Genomic DNA, 24241 nt, shown 5'->3' with positions numbered 1-24241 from the left:
TTTTTAAATACTTTTTAAATAACTTTCAGCAAATGTTTACTAAAAATGTTTTTTTACTAAAAACTGGCATTATGTAATTTTTAAGTAAAATTTAACAAGAGTTGTAATATTTATTTCAACAACTGTTTTTTTACATTTATCTCTAAATTTTGTTTAAATACTGTTATATACTATATACTGTACATTTTGTACTACGTTCTCATATAAGATTAGATTAATTAGAATAGTTTAATGTTATTGTTTATTCAAAACTTTGTTATGTTAATAGTAGTTGCATTCAGAAAATAATGTCTACAAACTTTTTTAGATTCTATAATAAAGCTTTTTGCAAAGATTTAAAGATAAACTATGTCTAATTATCCCAATTCTCTTGGAATAAAGGTAAGTAGAAATTTTTGTTAGTACATTTATATATATAATAAAACAAATTAAAGACGGTTAGTAAAATATAGGTTTATTTAATAAATAAATACTTTTGTTTATTTAAATATGTATTAAGTTTTGAAAAGTATGCAAGTTATTTAAAACTTTAATAATATGTTTATGCAGTTAACATAGAATTATGTTTCTGTGATAAATTAAGTTTAGATCGCGTTGACACAATAAGATTTTATTATTTATACAAAATTTTTGATAATACTGATAGACTAAATTGTAGTGATAGATTATTATTTATGTAATTAAAGATATTTTTAACTTAATTTCAAACTGTATAAAAACTACCCGTTACAAAAATTTTAAACTTGAATTTTTTGAAATGCAGCTATTAACAAAAGTGTATTCAAATGTTTTGTTATTTTGGGTTTATAAATTAAACAATTATTTGTTCTACTTATAATTAATTGTACTACACTTAATTTATATATTTACGTTTAATATATGTTGAATTTTTTAAAACTTTATCTAAGTATTTCTTAAACTCTTGAGGTCTTACCATTGTCAATTTTTTTATGATTTATGTTTTTATATTTTATTATACTGTTGCGCTTTAGTGTTTTCAATTAGCTATTAAATTGTGGATACTAAAAAGTTTAAGTGTACTGATCTATATGTAGTAGTAAAGAATTATTTTTATTTGACAGAAGTTTTATTTTGTTCTTTTTTATTATGTAAAATAACTGTGTGACATATATTTTTTTAACTAGACTTTTACAAATAAATTTTAAAGTTTTCAAAAGCTTTAAAGTTGTGTTCTGTGATTTAAAACATTTTATTAACGTGTTTAAATTTATAGCAAAAATAATATTTGTTTAATTTTATACTTTTTTAGTTTTTCATATTTAGCTAGTTATAGTTTCACTTATGATTTTAAAACTTAGTTTTGTACTAAACAGTTGAATTCTGTTTTATGTTTGTTTCATATTGATTCGTGAGGCTATTTTCGTATAAGTGGTTTTTTCTATTCATTTAAGCTGTCAAGTAATCAAGTTATCTTAAATTATTAATCACAAGAAGTCTCTAAAAACTGCCGTTATAGCGCCATCATAAGGATAAACTTTTTAAAACTAAGTTAGACACATATAGAAACTTGGTTTTTTATGTACAAACTCGAAATTTATTTCATAATTTTTAACTTATGTACATTAGTAAAATCTAATCAATTTGTGTTAAACATTTAAAAGAATTTTAAATACTTAGTTAAAAAACTTAGATAAAAACATTAGTTAAACTAGACTATTGTTTTTATGTTCATACTTTTAATTAAGACGTAAATAAACAAAATGTTTATAGTTTTTTTTTTTGTATTAACAATATTAAAAAAAATATTTTTGATTATGTTTATTACTAAATTTTATATAATTAATTTCTATGTTTTGTAAATTTATATATAAAGTTTTAGAGTTTAGATAAAGACTTTATATAATAAGCATTGAAATACTTCAGGAAAAGTTTAAATGGTTTTTTGAGCTAATAAAGTAATTGTTGTTTTTTAGCTACAATTTTAAACTACTTCTATTAGTTTCAAGTATGTTATAAGTTAAACTATTAAAGTTAAGGTCAATTACTTATTTTCATCTTTTAATTGTTATATTTTTTGTTTGTCTAAATGGAAAAATACTTTTTACTTTATAGAAATTAGGCTAGTAAATATAGCACATTTTAATAAAATAACTTATAAAATAATTTTTACTTGCTGTTTTTAATAAAAACTTTAGTAATACTTATTTTAAATTTTGGTACTCCTTTTATAGTTTGTACTCTATAAGCTCATTAATAATTTAAAGTTTTTTATGATAAATAAATTAGTGGTTTTGTTAATATTGTTGTGTGGTGTAATTTTACTCAAAAAAAAACTATTATATTATTTTCAGTTTGTATTACATGTTAACAACAATTACGTTACAAACCCTTTGAATTTATTTAAATTCAACAAATACATGTTAAACCTAATTTTTGAAAAAAAAAAATTTCTGTTAAAATTAAAAATGTCAGATGCAAATTTATTCAAGACAGGATTTAGGTTTAAAAAACAAGAGCTATTGTAATCGATTATTTTCTAGCTTGTAGAATTATATAGGTTAATTCAATTTCTATACTATGTCAAGCAATTGATTTTTAACATTCTTAATAAATTTTTATCAAAGATTTAAAATTCTATTTTTTAAGTTCAAAAACGTATCTGTTTTAAATATTTAAATATATAGCGGTTGTGGATACGTTTTTAGTTTACAAATAAAACTTTGAATAATTTTAATTAAAGATTTATACATTTGTTTACAGTTAAACTGTTATTGTTTTTCATTATAACTGTTACAACATATACACTTTTCAAATAATGTGCTCATAATGTTTTTATCATGTTGTTGTTGCTCACATGTGAGATTTTAGTAGATAGTTGAAAACAAATTGCATCAGTGTTTATTGCCTACTAACTTTGAGAAAACCTAAATTCAAAACTAGATTATCATGTGTTTTTTATTATTTTTAGTTTCAAATATAAAGTAGAGATAAAGCTTGATAAATAAATTTATTAGTTTTTTAGTTTTATTTATGATCCTCATACTTGAGTTGTATAATAAAAAGTAATCAGATTGCATTTATGATACATCACCTTTTGAATAAAAAGCAAGTCAAAGCTATAATGTTATAATGGGAGGATTTTGTTATCATTTCCAGTGAGTCAGAACACTTTGCTTTTTTCCCTTCTGTCATTGAAAGCGTGATATGAAAAAAGGAGACTTTTTACAAACGAGCGAATTAATCGCACGCACATACAACCAGTACTTCTAGTAAGGTGTACCTGTGAACACTTAATAAAAGTATAGAAAAAAGTTTAATTTGAATTAAGTTGTTCATTTTTGTTAAAATTTAATAGATGTTTTGAATTCAGATTAAGCTTTAATTCAAAAAACAAATTAATAAAAGCTTCAAAACAATTAAAAAAAAAATCAGCAGAATAGTTGTCATTTTGACTTGTACTTTTAAAACATTAGATAGAAAATTTAATAAGTATACTTTTAAACTTAAAGTTTAAATAATTAAAAAGCTTAGGAAGAAGTCGCAAGTAAGTTTAAATAAAAAGCAATTTAAAGTAATTTGCATAACAAGTCAAGTGTCAAAAAAGTTCAAAGTTTCTTATGAAAAATGAATAGACTTAAGTTTGAGTTTCGTTTATTTTTAAAATAATTATGGAATTATTTTGAGAATAATGGAAGCTTTAACATAATACAAAGTTTACACATATTTTACAAAAACTATAAGTTTTTAGTACAAAAAAAAAACTATTATGTAAAGTTTTCGTTAAAAAAAAGTTAAACATAGTTTTAAAAGGTTTCTTTTTTTTCAAATTAGATAAAGAAGTACATTTGTTTTTACTTTTATTCGAGAAAACTATAATTTTCTTTAACTTTGAAGTAATTACTTATTATGTAAGGGATATAAACAAGTAAGAAAAAGATTACTATCAAGTAAAAATTAGTATTTTCTTAAACGCATTTCTAACAAGGAAATAACAAAACCGAATCCTAGCTACAATTTAAGCATGTATAAAAATAAATTGTTGCCTACAATAGCAATAAAACATAAGTGAAAAGTATAATAAAAGCTATTTGTCTGCGATAACAATAAAACCAAGCAAGCATAGCAAAAGGGGTTAAACTATCAATTAAAACATTACTGTGATTTACAAGGTTATGTTATGTGTAAAATTTAATTACATCAAGTACCAGTCAAGATTATTAAGAATAATAAGCAATTGTTTATTTTACTTCTAGCTACTTTTTAACATTGTTACTTGTTTTAGCCACTTCTTGTTAATGCCATACTTTTTAGGTTCTTATTAATGATGTCACTTTTATCTCCTTGTATATGTCACTTTAAGGTCTTTACTAAAAGTGTCACTTGTCTAAGCTACTTGTTAGTAAAGTCATTTTTTAATTAATAATGCTACTTCTAGCTGCTTATGAGTAATGTCACTTTTAGATCTTTTTTAAAAATGTCACTTGCCTAAGCTACTTGTTGGTAAAGTCATTTTTATAATTAATAATGTTACTTCTGGCTACTTATGAGTAATGTCACTTTTAGCTCTTTATTAAAAATGTCACTCGTCTACTTGCCACTCCACCCTCCCACCACCTTGCCCCTCACCCAAATAATCCAAACTCCGACGACGTTGCTGCCCGTGGAGCAGCCCTCCATCGTCATTTCTCCTCCCCCAGCGTTCAACCACCAGTTTGTGGAGAGAACTTTCCCCGTGACGATTCAAACCGCCACCAAGGTACTCAGAAAGGTGTTCGATTTATCGGGCATAATTTTGTATTTTTGTAGAGTTCAGTTCTGGATTTTGTTGTTAATAAATTGAGCACTCTTAGTAGCGCTGTGTTTTTTTTTGTTCATCAAAAGTTGGCAGTTGTTGTAAGATATATTTTTTAAAATATAGTATCAAATTTTTGAGCATTTTTTTTTTCTTATACTAGTATCTATTAAAATAGCTGTTATTTAAACAAAAATAACTGTGATACCCAATAATAAAAAACCTCTGCCAATATGTTTTTAACACTGAACATTTGAGGGGTTTAAGAGAGGAACAAGAGCTATTTTTTCTTAATATTTGGCTGAAATTACGTATATTTGATTTAAATTATTTTTAATAGAGAAGCAATGAGGACTTCAATGGTTATAACAGCTACGAAAATACCACCAAAAAGGTTTGACTTGTAATAGCTAGTTAACTTATTAATTAAGTGACTCGTTTACAATTATTGAAATAAAAAGTAAAATAATTTAAAACCTAAAATAGCAGTAGAAATAGTTTTCAAGTGACATAAGTTTTTTTATTTTTTTCATATATACATTTTAAGTTTTTTACCATAAATCAAACTTGTCTATTATTTATTTTTACAATTTATTATTAACAAAACAATGTTTCACTCGGATATTGGCATATAAGAGATCATCAGTATAGATAAATAAATAAATAAATAGATAGATAAATATCTTCTTAAAGCTATTTAAGTCAAGAACTTTAAATTGTTTGATTTAAAACAGAATACAATGTAAATCAAGCTTTTAAGATTTTGTAAGTTTGCATAAATTTTAATCATTACAAATGTGTTGTAGGCTAAGATAGAACCGTTTACGGACCAGCAAGTCAGTAAAGTGGTCCATTTGAGAAGCCTGCCTTCGGACGTAACCGATGTTGAAGTAATACAATTGGGTATGACTTACGGCAAAATTGTCAACGTGCTTATGCTCAAGGTTTTAATTCATTTTATAATTTTTGAAACAATTAAGTCAGAAAAGTTATAGTTTGCAAAGGATTATTTATTGAAAAAGTTCTTATTAAGTTTTTCAATGTTTTTATTTGGGTAAAACAATTTGTATTTGAAACTAAAAAATCTGTCACGAAGCTATAAAAATTTGCCTTTAAAGAAGCAATTATCTATTTTTAAAGCAGTCAATTAGAGCTACTAAAAAGCTATTATAACAGTTTACACACAAATTACTAAGTGCTCATAAAAGCCAAAAAAACATAGAAACAAATAGGAGTTACTTATCTTGTAAAAACACAATAAAGAGAAAACCTTTAGGGCATTAAGTTAAAACTTTATTTTTCTATTAGTAACAATGTTTAAATTTGCTGATAACGAACTGAAAAAATTACTTCAAGCAAAAGTAAGTAGCCAAACTAAAAGTTTTGTAATTTTTTTACATGTAATTATATAATTTGTAATAGTAAAAACATAACTAAAATAAAAAGATAGAGCAAGAAGTTATTACTTTAATCATAAAAGAGGTGTATTTAATTACAACATTACAGTTAGGTATATTTTTCTATCATAAAGTAAAACCTTCAGGGCAAGAATCAGGCATTTCTTGAAATGGCAGATGAGAACGTCGCAAAACAAATGGTGATGTCCAGCGAATCGAATCCCCCGACAATAAGGCAGAGAATAATATACATACAGTTCAGTAACCACAAGGAACTTAAAACTGATACTTCGCCAAATCAAATGGTAATTGTTGATATGATATTAACTATAAGAGAATGATATACAAACAGTTTAGTAATCACAACGAACTTAAAACTGATACTTCACCAGATCAAATGGTAATTGTTGATATAGTATTTGCATAAAACTGACCTAAAACCTGGACAAATTACACTAAAAAATACTAAACATAAACAAACTATCCATCTTAATTAGAATTAATATAAATAGTTTAAAATACAAAGTAATGCGTCTTATAATTTAAATGTGTAGTAAATTTTACAGGATTTATTGTTATATATAAGCTATAAAATCAGATGCAAATGAAAATTTTTGAAACTTATAGAATACAATATAAACTAAATAACTATATAGAACAAAAATTTTACTTATCAAATCTGTTTTATATGTTATCGTAAAACTTTGTACAAAAATGGCAAAATTGTTAGAATTATAAGTATAAAACATTCAATAAATATTTTAGTAATTTAATTGGCAATTACACATTAAATAAATAAAGTTTTGTATATAAAAAAAATTGTTTATTTTTGTTCATAATACAAACATAATAAGACTCAACTACCAAACAAAGTTTGATAAAATATAAAAACCTAGTTCTAAATATCTAAATATAAAAATCTAAATAATAAAATAGATATGTTCTTATATAAAACGTAATAAAAAAAGTATACAAGTAAAATTAAAAGGAATAATTAACCAATAAGTATTTCAAACTAGTAATTATAGTTTAGTATTATTGACTTATAAAGTGCCACATACTTTAACTCCTAGCTACTGGTTTTTCCTAGAGTAGTTAAGAGATTTAGCAAGGTAAAACAAAATTAACTTGAAAAAGTTTATTTTCTATGTATAAGCATAAGTATATTAAAATTAGCACCTATTTTAGGTTTTAAAGCCATATGTCTTGGATATATGTCTAGTCTCTAACGACTTATCATAACCACTTTTATAACAGCTAATATAAAAACACAGCATTAACTTTGTTGAAATCTACGGTTATGTAATGTTAACTTAGAAATCTCAGGCTCTTCTAACTGAACCTTATATAAAAATCAATAATTTTTTCCCATGCTCATTAAAATTGTATTCGGCTGTCTGCAGTTTCATACTACACGAGACTTGTATAAGGACAAATCTTTTAATGTAATTAGCTCAAACTTCAAGAAATGCAGAAAAAGTTGTATGGTCCTGTTAGCTTGAGTATTTGCAAAATAAATCTTTTAAAACGAGTTAAAGCTTGGAAAGCAAAGTAAAGGTTGATCTTGCACTGAAACTTTAAGTATGAGCTAAAAGTTACTTTTAAAAATAAATAAACACTTAACTGTTGTAGAAAATTTTCAAGCTGTTATAACAATTTTATGGCCAGTTTTCTCTGAAGTTGTTCACTACTTAACTAAAAAAAATAATTTGTTTTGCTTTTATACAAAAAGTTATAAGAACTTTTTTATAAAAGTTTGAAGTTTAAATTTCTAAATAGTATAAAAACTTAATAAGATTCAAATTTTTTTTTGTGTTTTTACTATTTTCATACAACCTCTAACAAGCACGGATTTTTTTTTTTTATTAATTTGTGTACCACTGTGATATAATACAAAATTTAATTATTTCACCTTCGTTTATAAACAAACACATTTAATTATTGATTAAAAGCTTCGTTGTTGTTCTAATAACTTAATTATTCATAACTTGTTTAGCAAATTCATGCTGGAAACATCAACTCCTTCCAACAACAAGTTTGCTAAATTGCATTTCGCAACTGCTTCACGCAATACACAACCCCTTCAATAAAACTTTATAAAAATCGATAAATGCGACCTTAGAAGTTTTTAATCAGAAAAGCTTTGGCGTCGTGATTACAAACTCTCTTTTCAAAATTAAATTTAATTGTTTTTCTTTGAGGAAAACGCAAGCAGAATATTTTTATGAAATTATGTTTTAATTTATACACCTTCTTTCGCTTTGACAGTTAAATTGAGGCTGACTCAACGGAATGAAATATAAATAATTTCGTTAAAAACTAAAAGTATATCTCACAGTATTTAAGTTTATTTTGCAGTGACTTATGAAAATAGAATGCCTACGATTTTACGTTTTATCATTACCAAGATTAATTTTTTTTGTTTAGAATTTACTAAAAAAATATAATTTGTGTTTATCTACAAAGTATAACATTTATAGTTTTGTTTTACAAAAAAGTTTTAGTTTTGCAAATACTTTTTATTTATAAGATTATTAGCCAGAAAATTATGACCAATATTGTACAGAAATAATAATAAAATATGTAGTAAAGCTTCTATAAACTATGTACAGATTCAATAGTTTTTGTATAAATCCAATATAACTTAAATAGATATTATTAAACTATATAAATTAGCACGAATAACATACTTGTTTTGTTTGTGCACCTTAAATATATGTTGTTCTGCTATATCTATAAAGTATAGATTACTTTAAGGCAAATTTAAAACTAAAACAAAATAAAAACAAAAACATATTAAACTTAAAATGTTTGTTGTTTATCAATTTTGATTGAATTTTTTCTGACAGAAAACCCAGGCAGTGTTGTAACAAACTAATAAAACTTGTTTATTGTATTCACTTAATTTTTACCTGATTTTTATTAAATTAAATAATAGTTTAAATTAATAAGGTGAATAAAAAAAAAATTCATAGGAAAATACTAACAATTATTTTGTTAAAAATAACTTTTTCAACAGAAAGCCCAGGCGGTGTTGCAAGCGTTGCAGCAGACAGAAGGTGGCCCGAACCACGTGTTGAGAATAATGGTTGAAAATATGGTGTACCCCATAACCATCGACGTCATAAACACCATTTTCACTAAATACGGCGTCGTGCTGAAAGTGATCACTTTCAATAAGAACAGTTAGTTGTTAAGTTTACAACTATATAAATGTAAGTTTTTAAAAGTAAATTTTAAAGGTATAAATGTAATCTAACTATCGAAACGTCCCTTTGAAACAGTTTTAAGTGCTTGAGTAAGCTAAGTGATTATGTTTTAACTACTTCCCTTGTTTGTGATTTCATCGAGCTGTCTGTATAATGCATTTTTTAACAATAATTTTCACAAATTACGGTTAGTTGTTGAAAAAATTTAAGATAAAAAGTAACAATTTTATATTATTAAATTTAATGAAAATAACTAAGGAAGTTTTTAATATTAAAAAGTTAGTTTCATAGTTTTACAACTTTAGAAAGATACAGTTGTAAACTTTAAAAAATCAACATAAAACAGTTAAATTAACTAACTAAAACGTTTTTTTGATTAAAAAAGAAATGCTGTAATCAAAAATTTTCAAGTTTTTTTTTAGTGATTAAAATAACTTATAGTTTCCCAAACTAATAATAGTCATTTCAAAATAGAAACTTTCTTTTTTGGACTATATTTAGGTATCTAATTAAATTTAAGTATTTTAATTGAATAAGCGTGCCTTCGATACTTTAGTTGTTAAAATAAAGCATTCTAATTAAGATTAAAAAATTTAAAATAAGTTTAATACTTTTTTTCAAATTAGTTTCAAATTCGTTTCAAATTAGTTTCAAATTAGTTTTATTGAAATAAATAAAATTTATTAAATAAATGTTATCATTTTGATAGAGGCATTTAGTGTTTGCTTTGCTTAGATAAATACGTCTCTAAGTTTATTAAGAACTTCCAGTATTGTTATGATAGCTAGTAAAAGTTTATATAAGTCTATTCGACCGTGCAATCAGTTATAATTAATTTTTAATTTAATTTGTTTTCAATCTAATGTGTATTTGCTGTAACATAAGCTAATGAGTTAAGTATGTAATAATTTCCGAACATTTAATAACAAAAACAAACTCAATATTAACATTGTACTCTTAATTATAATTATAATCAGCTTACCATGCATACTTTAAAGGGCGATTGATAAATACTTAACAGTAAAATATTTACTTCCCCTTTTTTATGCTACCTCTTAAAATTGTACATGCATTATAGTCTATCAAACTTCCATTAGATCAGCGTAAAATGTCAGATTCAATGTAGGCATGTTACGGGTGACAATATTATTTGTTTCCAAATGTCAATACTGCTCATGCATGTTATAGTTACCAGTGATTTATCGAATTTTAATTATACGTTCGCAGATCGGCATTGCTTCTGACCGGCAATATTTTGAGTAGTGATGTTTCATTTTTGAAAATGTTTTTGCGCATTAATTGCAAGTTTATTATTTATTTTAGACGTACATCTGCATCGAGATCCATTTGATCAACAACAGTATCTTCAAGTTGCGATTTTTCAATATTTTTTAGCTTTCAAGTTATTTTGAAAAGTTAATTTTACATTTGATAATCAAGTTACAAACAAATGATTGAACATTTAGTTGTATCAAAGTGTTTTTGTTTAACAAAATATTTTCAATTTTCTCCAAATTTCAAGTTTTTTGAAATTTTTTCTGTTACCGCGTGAAATTGCTGTCTACTACTGCTAGAAAAGTGCTTCTCTTAATCTAATCTTTCTTTTTTAAACAATTAAAATTTTGGTCATTTTGAGTTGTTTTTGTTATACAAAATATTTTCAATTTTCTCCAAAATGCAAGCGCTTTCAAATTGTTTCTGCTCACCGCGTGAAATTGCTGTCTACCGCTGTTTGTCAAATTCTTGTTGGAACCCGAGCATCAGTTTGAAATTCGTTTAAATATTAATTTGGCATTTCGACAAGCAAATTTAAAACGTCTGCAACTCGAAGGTTGCTACTTTATCTTATAAACTGTGAAATTGAAAATTAAAAGTGTTTTGTAAATTTATTCTGTACTTCCAAAAACCTGTTTGCGAGAATCGAAAAACGCTTAAACTTTTTGTAATTTTTTTACTTCCAAATAAGAACGCTGCTCGATTAAAAATACTTAAAAAATTAACTGTAACAAAACCTGAAATAGAAAACATTTGTTTAACATTTCGATAAAATAAATTTTTTTAACAAAAAAACAGGCTGTTGCTATTTAACAAAAACACAGGTTTAAACAAGTTACTTCCTTTTGGCCAATACTATTATCATAACTTTAAAGAAAACAACTAAACTACTTTAAAAACAATATTGTCTTTATTCAAACCACAACAGCGTATCACGGGTTGTTGTTACAACGTTTGTTCTGATGATTGATTTTTTTTTCAGATGAATTTCAAGCCCTCATACAGATGGCCGACGCTTTGCAAACCCAAAAAGCAAAACTCGTGAGTTTGTTTTTATATTGTTTAATAAAAGTTTTATGTAGGTTTGTTTTTGTATTGCTTGAATACTTTTTAATGTTTCAGACAAATAATGATCTTTAGTAAAAGTTCTCACCGAATAATATTAAAATAAAGTCATATGTAGTCTTGCGTACAGCATAATTTCAATAATTTCAAAAACAATTTCGTTTTATTTGTACGCTTCAAGTTAAAAAATTAAAAGTTTATATTCTAATATATTTTTCCAAAGGAACATATATTTAATTTGAAGAAAAGAAGAGTTTTTAAGCATTAAAAATTTGAATTTTTACATTGTGTTTTAGAATATTAAAACATGAAATATGCCGATACTGACATAATTAGTTTAAACATAAGTATCAATATTATTAGTATTTTATTAGATTTTAATTACAGAAGATTTACATTCATCTGTCAACTTTCTTCATTTTACTTATTTTTCAGTTATTAGATAATCACAACTTGTAACAAAACAAATAATAAGAAATAAGTAATAACCGCCTTTCATTATATTTTTTGTCTTTTACATAATAACTCTAATTATTTTATAATTTTTCATTTGTACCGTAAAAACCCATACAACATCAACATATGTTTTTTAATGATTTTTACTTTTTTCAAATGTTAAAAGTTCCGGACATGTTAACAAATTAAAAATTAATGACTTTTAACCTTGTTGTTTCTTGGTGGTCAGAATTTATTTGATTAAAAAAATTCTTTTTTATTAACTTTTTTCATCATGATTTAGTAAATAATATATATAATTAAATTTTCTTGTTTGTTAATTAAAACAAGATCCTAAGTACTCTTTTTTTTGTTCTAACATGACACTTGATATTCAGAACATGTAACTTATAAAGTAGTAAAATTAATGCTCAAAAACTGTTTTTATAAGCTTCATAGTCTTTGGACTGTTAAAATATATGCTACCAAAAGTTGAATACATTTTTTCCACTTTTAAGGCATTAGTCTGAACATATACAACTTACTATAAAAACTTTTTGATCATTATAAAAAAACTATAAAGGCGTTAGCCTTCTAACGTTTATATAAAAAAATGTTCGCGGGCCGCACTTATGTAAAACAAATATTAGTAATCGAATAGAAATAGCTCAGCATGTTTAACTCATAATGTCGTCAAGTATATAATGATGAAGTCCAAGTAAAGGGTAACTATTGAAATGAGTCTAGTTAATGGTTTTTACTACAAAAAAACTTTTTTGTTATTTATTTTTTTAAGTCTGTTTACTGACACCTGAATTAGACGGTCAAAACATTAAAATATTTAAAAAAACTTTTAGTAATTACATTTTCATTTGACTTAAAGGCATAAGACGGTCAGACCACATACAACAAATATTAAGTAAATACTAGTTTAGTATTATTTAATTAATAAACAAGTTGACTATCAAATAAATATTTTTAATTTATAAATTCGCAGGCACTTAACGGTCTACTGAAGATATACAACGGCTGCTGCACAATCGTAATATCTAATAACTGAAATAAACAAGAATCGCACTTGATTAAATTTCATTTTTTTCAGGCTTTAGACGGACAAAACATATACAACGGCTGCTGCACGCTCCGCATCGACTTCAGCAGGCTGCCCTGCCTCAACGTCAAGTACAACAACGACAAGTCGCGCGACTTCACCAGGTCCGATCTGCCCAATGGGAGCGAAGCTAACGGCCAGGTCACCCAATCGCTCGCCCTCATGAGAGGTTTGTTGTTTTCACGAGCAATTAACAGCCGTTTAGTTTAATTTTCAATGATAAAGGTTAGTCGTAGACTTACCAGGATGTAGACAAGGGTTTCCCAAAGTGGGCCATGACAGATGTTCAGGAGGCCACGAGCAGCAAAGGGGCCAAAGGGGGGTCATAGTAAATTTACACTAGATTTTCTGGAGTGGAGGATGAAGAGAAAAAAAAAAGGCCTCAAGTGTTTTCAATAATAGTTTAAGTAATATTGTTGAAGAGGACCGTAGCTTTTTTAATTTCTTCAGAGGAGGCCATTTGAAAAAAAGTTTGGGAAACCCTGAAATAGATATTAATATATAAATTAACATGTACTATGATACCACAACAGATACGTTCACATTTAAATTACGTAATAAACATGCATTATGACGTCACACAGACCCGCCAGCACTGATGGCGACGCCTTCCATTTATTCACCGGCCCAGCAGGCGATAGCGTCGATATTGAGCCAGTCCAATCTCGCTTCCATGGTCCAGGCCGCCGCTAACAACGTCGTCAACAACTCGCAAAATATTAGAGGTTTGAATTTTTATCATACTTGAATTGCATAAGTGTATTAGTTGTGAAAATAAATGAAAATATTAATTTATTATAATTGATAATGCTTGTAATAACGTGGTCAACAACTCGCAAAATATTTAGAGGTTTGAATTTTTTTGAAGTTTACTTAGTATTTAAAGTTTTTTTAAAGCCTTGTAAGTTTTTTTTTAACTTTTGTTTCAACTTATTTACCATTCATCACTAATGTAGTTAACGAAATATTAGAGATATGATTTTTGGAATTTATTAAGAATTAATTTAGGTACTAATAACTGAATTATTAGTGTTAAACATTTTAAAACATTGACTAGAAATAATGTATACACACTAGATTAATATTAGTTGTGTGTCTAGTAAAATTAAATTTAATTTTAATTAAAAGTAGGAACAAAAATATTAAAGTGTACAATATTGATTTTTATTGTAATGTTTTTTACATAGTTTTAAATAAATGGTCTGATTGTTGATATAGACTTATTATTATCTTAAATTGAAATTTAATTCAAAGTCTTATGAAATAAAAATCTAAATATCTAATTTTATTTTTTCAGCTGTACTTAATTAATTGTTTAAAAAGAAGAGTGTATATATTACAGATATCAATATTTACCTACTTCCATTTAACACTAAGAAACAAGAATCTTTACTTTTGACGCGATTATGTTTTGTAAAGTGCAAGTTTTTAATTTAATTAACCATTGCAATTTAGAACCGCTGTGTGCGCAAGTTTAAAGATTTTCTGCTCCCCAGAGTAAAATAAAATCAATATCTCCAGCTATTAACCGTTTGATTTTGTAAGAAAACTTAACTTTTAAGTATTTAGCATAAACTAGTTTATATGCGTAAAGCACAATCAAGCTTGAAATTTTTTTAAAAAGCTTTTAGCCTAGATGATTTGCTAAATATAAATATTTTAAAACGTATTTATACTGAAAATGTGGTGAACAATTGTCAATTAAAATTAAGCTCAAAATTATTCAACAAGTGATTTTATATATATAAATTAAAATTTCAAAATTTTAAGAAGTCTTTATTTATAAATAACTATATTTTGTTTTCTGAAAAATGTAGTTAAATAAGCGTATGAAAATGTATTTTTTTGATTATTGTTCTTTAAAACTATATTTGTTATACTAAAGTTTAGCAAAAAGTGAGTTTGAAATTTATTTACTAAGCTATTTTTATTTTATGAATTTAGTTTATTTTATTTTTGCCATATCTTTAAAAACTTGATGATAAATGTGCAATTCAACTTTTTATATTTAAGAAACTCTTTACTATGCAGTAAATTGAGTAATTTTTTCTAGTTACAACAAATAGTTATATCCTTAAAAACTTTTTTTTTAACAGGTATGAAAATTAGTGAATTAATTATTGTTTTTTGAAACTATACCTGTTAAACTTTAGCAATAATTTAATTTAATTTTAAAAATATAATTAAAAACTCTTAATATAAAAAAAAAATTATTTATTATAACATATTAAAAAACTAAGTATTTTTACAAACAGGTTTGGGAGGTCTTGCCAACCAGGGGTTGTTTGCAAGCTCGCTGAATTCAACAAATATTAATATGAACTACGGTATTAGTATCCCTAACAACAACGTTTTACACGTTTCCAATCTAAATGAACAGGTTAGTACCGTTTAAACATTTAAAACTTTTATTTGTCTTAATTTTTGTTGTCTAAAAAATGAAATTAGAAATAAAAAGTAATAAATAATTAGTGTTTGTTTTAAATCTTTCTTTTACAAAAAAAGTACTTTTTCTTACTGTTTCCTTAAAACTTTACCTTTAAAATCTTACACCCTTCAGAAAATTACTTAAAATGATTTAATAATGGTGTTTAACTTTTATTTACTAAAAGCTTTTTCTTGTTTTTAATTTCAATTTCTTTTCTGGTGTTCTCTGCCTATTTCTTGGAAAACTTCAAATATTTCTGAAAATTCTCGGATTTTTTTGGACAACTTTCGCAGAAGGTAAAAACCCCAGAGCAACTGTTTATGCTTTTCGGTATGTTTCAACTTTATTTTTATTTCAAACTGCTATTATTTCTACTTCATCTTACTTGCTTCTAACCCATGCTGCTACATATACTTACTTACAAAATTTTGCTTTTGTTTACAGGTTTTTACAGGGTTGCAAAAAACCTGAAATAACTTTCAATGTAAAGTTGTTAATTTTTTATTAGGTATAAAAAACTTATCGTATGCGATATTTTTTTGTATTATTTGATACTTTATTTATCAAAAAATACAGTTAAAGTAGCATTGAATTATATTTTTAATATTTTTATGCTATTTAAAGCAATTTTTACTTTAAATTTAATTTTACACAAATAACGGATACAAAAATGGTACTAAAAAACCTGAATTTTTTTTTCAAAAAACTTTTGACAACCTTGTTTTTAGTTATAAATTGTGAAATTTGCTTTTAAATTGCCTTACATGTATTTTATTTTAAATGTGCAACTTTAAAAAACTTCTTTTTCTACTTTCTAAAATGTGTTAAAGTTTAAAATATATTTCAAAAAATAATTTATGTTTGTAAACTAAACTTATTTAATATATTTTGTAAAAGCTTCAGAAATGCATATTTCTAGTTTAATTTCTCATGAACATCTAACATTTAAAAGCATGCTAAATGTTTTGTGTTTTCAAAACACGCAAAGTTTATATTATTTTGCAAATATTTACTATTAAATGCCAGCCAACAGTGCGTAAAAGTGCCATTAAAATTTTCACAAAACACGATAAAAACTGTTTAAATGCCATTTTAACGCCCTTCTCAACACAAGACCCTGAAAATTCTCACCTCTTATGCGACCTTTTCATTTGCACAAGAAACAGCATTTAAAGCCAATCCTTTTTACCGAGTAAAAATAAAATTTTCTTTAGTGATCACTTGAAGCGAACAAAATTTCAAAACAAGTGCAGATATTTTTTTTTTTATTAAAAATTTTTAATGTAAGAATGCAAGACAGGCGGGCTTATTGTGTTTCAAGTTTTTCCGGTTCAATTTTGTCAATTTTTTTTGTTTGTAATATTTCACGTTTATGTGTAACACTACCCACTACAAATTGCTTCGAAGAAAATTACCACTCGCCTTTTAATTTGAGGCCAATTTCGAAGTAATTCGTACTTTCGGTTTGCGACGTTTATTTTTATGTTTTATTTTCTTACGACTTTTAATTGCATGTTTGTAGTCAGTCATTAAGTTTTGACTTTAAATTTTTATTAGAACAATAAGTCTAACGTCGTTAAAAGTAATAACTATTTTGAGTTTTATTATTAACTTAAAAGTCATTTTTATTTTGTAAGTATAAAACAGTTTTAGTAAAATGTAAAACAATGAATTGAAGTCGTTAAAAGTAATCTTTGTTTGAGTTTATATTAATGTAAACTTCTGTTATTTTTAATTTGCTTGTGTAAATATATTTTTAAATGATTTATTTGAAGTTTAATTACTTTGAAAATAGTGAAATTACTCGAAATACTTGTTTTTAAAACAAGTTTTTAGGTTACATAATTAAAAGTATGAATTTAAGTTGTTCATTTTTTCACATTCGTATTTCAAACTCTAACTTGATGAGTTTTCATTTCAAATAACAATTTTTCATAAGTAAAAGTTTATGAGTATAATTTTAATTTATAACAAAGAACAAACTTTTATGTTTTATAGTTATTAAAAAATGTAGTTACTTCATGTTTTGAATTTATACACAATTTTTTGTATAGAAAGTTACTATTTAAAAAAATATGTTTATATAGTTTTGCATAGGAAAGTATGTATTTTTTGAATATATAACTTTATTAGTTCATATAGTTTGTTAAGATTTCTATTTTAGGCTACTTAAATTTAGACTTCAACAAATTTATATATAAAAGTATAAATACTTATATAATTCTTTTATATAAAAAAAATATTCAGGTATATACGGAGATGTGATAAGAGTGAAAATTTTATTTCAAAAGAAAACCAGTGCTCTGATCCAAATGGTTGATTCTAACCAAGCTCAACAAGGTTAATTAAATTGATAATAGAATAAATAATACAAATAATATTTCACAAAACTATAAGGTGCCTTAAATCTTTTATAAAAGTATTGTTTTTAAAAAGACCTAGTAAAAATAAGTTGTAATAATTTTTGAAAATCATTAGACTAAAATAAATTATTGTAAGACTTTAGAAACATAATTGATTTGAATTGTATGTATCTTTAAAAAAACAAATAAAAATCTAGTATATTTGGAAGCTATAAACTAAAAATTTGCTTAAAGAAAACTTAAAATTATTTAAAAAAAGTAAAAAATCTATAAAAAAATCACATTTAAATTTATTTTTATCATTAAATGTTTATTTTAATTTCTTAAAAGACTAGTTATAAATATATTTTTTCAAAAAAAAAATTACCAAACATTTTATAAAAATAAAAAGTTAGACATTGTTTATTTAAGTTAGTGGTTAAGTTTTTCAATGTTTATCAATTCTTAAATAATTCAATGTTTAGGTTATTTAATTGGTAAGTTTGGTTGTAAATGATGTAAATACTTTTTTTAGTTTAAAGCATGCAAAATTGTTTTATTTTATTGTTTATTGTCTTTAAAATTGTTTTTAAAGTTAAGTTGTGGTTATGATACTTTGAACAAAGTCCAACCTTTTAAAATTGAAGTGTATTTAGTTTTGTTATTTTAAGTACTTAATAGCTTTTGACAAAAGTTTAATTTTTAAGCTACTTTATACTTTATTGGAACACACTTTTTATTGTTTCCAATTCAAAAATAACCACACGAGATGAAATTTTTACTTTAAACTACGCAACAACTTTCATGTTTTTTTTTATTTAAAATATTATTATTTATCTGGACAATTCCACAACAATTTACATTAGGTGATTTTTATTCTGACAAACTATAGATTTATAGTACATACCAACATTTTTGTGAAGTGAATATTTACTTTTTGAAGTATAAAAAAAAAACAACTATACAATATCTTTTTTTAACAGTATGCAAAAATTTGCATGAGGTCAAGTTTTTTTATTAATTTATAACTTTATTGAAACACATTTTTTACTAAACAGTACGCAACAATTTGCACGGGGTGAAGTTTTTCGGTCGACAGCTGAACATTGTGGTGTCTAAACACAACCAGGTGCAACTTCCTAAAGAGGGCATGGATCAACATAAGTTGACTATGGTAAGTGAAAATAAGCTAAAATGTGTTTAATTAAATTAACTAAAGTCAGACAAAAAATAATAAAAAATATATAATATATCTTATGGTATATGCCACAGATGTTCTTGTGCTAAAACTTTATTTCAACTAACGGCGTTTCACTGCTCTCAAATAAATTTAAGAACAGATCTACGGAGTCTCAAAAAGCTCTAAGAATAGATATGGTATATATGTATATACTAGGGGTCGGAATGTCGAAAAAGGAACGAATTTTATTTGTTTAAAATAACACCTTTTTTGCTAACTTTTTTGAATAAAAAGTATTTAAGCAATAGATTAACTTTAAAAGAAAACCGTTTTTTAATTGACAAAATTACATTGGATTAGTTGGAACTAAATACATACCAGCGGAACCATTTGCCGACCCCTGATATATGCATATCAAAGTTACAGACACGTACTTATATTTAAGTCAGTTTTTTGTACGACTCAGGAAAAAATAATCGTGTTCATTTAAAAGATTTTTATTGAGTGTGAAGTTAACCATGGTTAAAATGTAAGAACCATTTAATATACTGGTACATGATTATTTTTTAATTAGTTTGTACATTTAAAAATAATTAAGTATCAAGTATATAAACTAAACTTAATATGTATATTATATCTTTGTAGACATAAAATAATTATATTTCTCAATTATGTGTACAAGTATATATTTAAAAAAGATACGAAATACGTAGCTTTTAAAAGTAACTTTTTTTTTATTAGTAAAATCAACAAAACATTGTACAATTAATTCAACAGTTTTTTTTTTAATTTCAAGTTTAAATGTGTATCAAGATTTTCAGCCTTGAAATTTAATTTTAAATCTACATATTTAGTTTGCTTGTAAAATATAAAACCACTTTTATGTTGGTATCTACTCGTGATCGAATACTTCATTAAAAATGTTTGTTTATGTGGTTTGTAATGAAGTTGCGTGTATATTATTTTAATTAAGTTTTAAATGTACACAAATTCAATCATATAAAAGATTTATTTAAAATCCGCAATTAATTACAAGTTTTGTTTTTCTAATATGTAGCTATTAAAGTATTAAGCCAAAATTAATCGTTTTTTCTTTTCAATTAAGAAGTGTTTTTACATAAAATTCCTTTTAAAACACACACTTTTTTTAAATATCATTCAAAAACTTCAATATGTGTTTTATTATATTGCCTTTCCTGAAGGTGTCAACATTATATTGATTTTATGAAATTAATAAATTTAATAAAATGCCTAACTTTGACCTGTTTGACTTACTAAAGCTGAGTGTACATATAAATACTCGGAAAAGAAGTTACTTTAAAAATATTTCCAGTTCATATCACATTATTATAAACCCATTAACTTTGGAATATTCAATTTTTGTGAGTATTGATTATCGAGTTTGTGCTTTTTTTTTTGTATTTATGAAAGTATCGATTGTACAGCAAGTATTTTGCTTGTTTGATTATAAAAAGTACATAGTTTTGTTAAAAACAAATACCTTTTTACATTTGTAATGTTTTCCCTGTTATAAATATGTTTTAGCTATGTTTGAACTTAAACTTAGCTATGCCTTTTTTTTCTTCAATGTAAATTTTTTACAGTAGTTTCAGTAAAGCTTTCAGTTACGTCTTACTAAAATTGCTTAATTTGTTTTTGTTAATTTCACTTATTTTAATTGTGTTAACAAAGTTTTTTCATGTGTACAGTGTTTTAATTGATGTTCTGTAGAAGTAAATTCTAAAAACATCTCAAATTTTTTTTAACTTATTTTCACTAGCAGGTTAAAAAAGCTGTTTTAAGTAGGTTAACATTTTTTAATAAATTTTACAAGGTTTAAACTACTTGTTATGTATATTTTTTCATGCTATAACTATTCGAAATAGTTGTTTAAAATTCTTGCATACCAACTTACTTCAGCTTGTAGATTTACCGAAAATAGTTATTTTTTACAAACTTTTAAACAAACTTTTAACTAGTTTTCAGCAACTTGTTGATTTCGTCAATTAATTAAAACTGTTTTTTTTTTCATAAGTTGTAAACATTTATTTAGGGTATCTTATTAAATTAATTTATTATTCATAGCTATTTAATTTTTGTTAACAATCTTTTTTTTACAATATTTTTAAATATTAATACCTGTTAAGTAGTTTTAAATATCTATTAAGGAACGCTTGTTAATTTATTATCTGTAGTTATTTGTTCTTGTATATTAATTACAGCTATTTATTCAGGATTACACAGGATCGCCACTGCACCGTTTCAAGAAGCCTGGATCGAAAAACTTTCAGAATATTTTCGCGCCGAGCAGTGTTCTGCATCTATCAAACATCCCGTATGTAAAAGTTTACATTAGAAAATAATGAGTATTTGTTGTTAAAAATTTTCGCACCACTTCTATCAAATGTTCCTAATGTTAAATAAATAAATTAAGAGTATTTGATATATGAATTAAATATAACGCTTCGTTTAAAAATATAGTAGCTTTTAATAAATTTAGAAATGCTTTTAGAAAAATATATTTGCATTAAAAAGGTTTAAAAGTATAAACTTTTTTATTTTTGTTTTCTTTTCTTCCGTTGAAGTATTACCGTATATGCTTTTTACAATTTTTAGAGTTATAAATTTAGTAGGTTTGTAGTTATAACAAAATGTATAATAATCACTGTTAATTAGTATTTAGTAAAGAAATATTTAAGATTATAAAGATTAAGCTAAAGAGATTATTTATAAAATTTAAATATTTTTTATTTTTTTTATATTATAGTTAAAAAATTTCACAGTACATTTGTGACAAAAATTCACATTAAGTTATTGATTTAATATCAGATAATGTTTTAAAAATCTAACATCAATAAGTCAAAATCAATTTCATATAACGTTTTAAGTTTTTTTACATGATGGAAAGTAGGTTTTTAAATAATAAGATTAAGTTCTTAAACTATACAGGTAATTTTGCATTATTAATAGTCTAGAAAAATAAATAAAACGTTTTACACCAGTCAAAATAACTAATGTAAAATTGTTTAGTTATGTATCTTAAGTTTCTATAATATACGAATTTTTGTTTTCAACATAAAATAATTTTAGGCCCGACGTCTCTGAAGAATATTTGACAAAATTGTTCAATGAACATGGCTCTGTTGGAGGATTTAAATTCTTTCAGTTAGTTTTATTAATATAAAATAGAAAATTTAAAATAATGTCCAACAAAATTATTCCATGAATAAGGTTTTTTAAATTCTTTCAGTTAGTTTTATTGATATATAATAGATTTAAGTTTTTTTTTTGCAAGTAATACCCTTACTTGCTAAAAAGTAGCAAGTTTGTATATGTAGAATTTAATACATCATTATTTTTTATAGGAAAGACAGAAAAATGGCTCTTATTAAAATGTTGAACACTGATGAAGCCTTGCAGTGTCTTGTTGTAAGTTTAAATAATAAAAAAATAAATAAAAAAACAAACGAATGTAGTTGATTAGTTGGGATTAGATTTTTAAAAATTTGTTATTTTAGTAATAAAAGCTCTATAAAATCAACTTAAGGTTTAATCTTGCTAACTTTGTATTAAACTAACAGATAGGAAATAATAATCTTGATGTTAGTTTTAATATAGTAAAGTAAAAAGAATTTAGATTAGATAAACAGCTGTTTAACTGGTAATATAAGTATACTTATGTTTATAAAGAAAGTTTAATTTTAACTAACGTCGGACTTGAGTAGAATAGATTAAAGAAATTAATTAAACTGTATAATGTAAAAACTGTTGTAGGTTTTAGATTAGTTTAACAAATCAGGATTGGATCAGTTTAACATAATATTTTGAAAATAAATGTCCAAAGCAATAGTTTTATCTTACATAACAATTTACTTAGCCAAATTTCATAACTTTTATAGTAAGTTGTAGTAGTTTAGTATAACTAGCAAGCTAAGTTTTTTTATACTCATAGCAAATATTGTTTTTAAAAATGTTCATATTTTATATTTATTAATAATTCTATAGCTTTTTACTTAAACTCTTAATCATTGGTTTTATAATTTTAAGTATTATATTTTTAAGTATAAAGTTATATTCTAATATTATTCTCCAAAATACTATTAATATTATTTAACTGTCTCTTTTATACTAGGTATGCTAAATATTTGTCAAAATATTTAAAAATAATAATAATAATAATGAATTTTTGGCATAACACAATTTTTAACAAAAATTACTCAAATAATTTCCAGTGCACAATTAATTAGATTAATTGAAAACTTTAAAATACAAATAATTAAGTAAAAGTTTAGTTTTGGTTTCTAAAAGTCTACATTTTTGTATACACATAAATATTTTGTTATAACATATTTCTCTTTAACTAACCACTCTAGTTTGTAGTATAATGAATGTTATTTTAATGCGATAAAATAAAACTAATTTAATTTGAATAATGGAAAAGAAATAAAATTAAACAGAAACTCCACAATTACAAGTTGAGCGACCGAAGCCACCTGAGAGTTTCCTTCTCCAAAGGACATCTGTGATGTCATAATCATTTGTGACGTCACAAAACATGTTGTGAAGCAACATTTCCGCTCAACTACGTCATCGCAAACTTTACACCTTCGTTCTATTGTGTAAATTTAAAATAAGATTTTTTTCAATCAGTTTTTCATCCAAACATTCTTGAAAGTTTCTGTCATTCCTCTAAAAGTTCGATTGAAAAAAAAAATTCGGAACTTTTAATTTGTTTTGCAAAACTTTTATATGTTTTTTATTACTTTCCACTTTAGATTATTATGTAAGCGATGTTTTATTAGTTAAATTTTGTTTTGTTCTATCTACCAAAACGAATTTCAAACTAACTTTTAAACTTTTTGTTTTTAGGAAGTACTTTTTAATGAAGCTTGGTGAATTTTGCTATAAAGTTCCAAAATCCAAAGTATAAAGTCGTCATTTTATTTTTAACATCAGGTTTTTCGATTCTAACAAAAAATTATTAATTTTATTTTCTTGTGTCTTTCTATAGTTTAATAAAATAAAAATAGAAGTATTTTAAAATCA

At 24.5% G+C, this 24241-nt stretch overlaps 1 protein-coding gene across 2 annotated transcripts; it reads left to right on the top strand.

The window, feature by feature from the left end:
- The first annotated feature begins 305 nt into the window (after nucleotides 1-305).
- On the top strand, nucleotides 306-23981 carry LOC145839594 (polypyrimidine tract-binding protein 1-like). Of its 2 annotated transcripts, none has more exons than XM_082947214.1 (16): nucleotides 306-381; nucleotides 5094-5147; nucleotides 5560-5697; nucleotides 6297-6455; nucleotides 9170-9335; nucleotides 11617-11675; nucleotides 13237-13414; nucleotides 13830-13970; nucleotides 15501-15625; nucleotides 15967-16003; nucleotides 17921-18013; nucleotides 19074-19189; nucleotides 21430-21530; nucleotides 22286-22360; nucleotides 22561-22624; nucleotides 23653-23981. In XM_082947214.1, the coding sequence occupies exons 1-16, from the start codon at nucleotides 349-351 to the stop codon at nucleotides 23719-23721; spliced, it is 1608 nt and encodes a 535-aa protein (XP_082803340.1). In that variant the 5' UTR covers nucleotides 306-348; the 3' UTR covers nucleotides 23722-23981. The 2 variants fall into 2 exon arrangements, with proteins under 2 accessions (XP_082803340.1, XP_082803339.1); XM_082947213.1 differs by lacking the exon at nucleotides 306-381 and adding an exon at nucleotides 4375-4717.
- Nucleotides 23982-24241: the final 260 nt, after the last annotated feature.

This window comes from Thalia democratica, chromosome 6 (assembly GCF_965202585.1).
Source record: "Thalia democratica chromosome 6, ktThaDemo2.hap1.1, whole genome shotgun sequence".
NCBI classification, from domain to species: domain Eukaryota; kingdom Metazoa; phylum Chordata; class Thaliacea; order Salpida; family Salpidae; genus Thalia; species Thalia democratica.
Note: the sequence above shows the minus strand (reverse complement) of the source record. Positions and strands in the feature narration are given on the sequence as shown.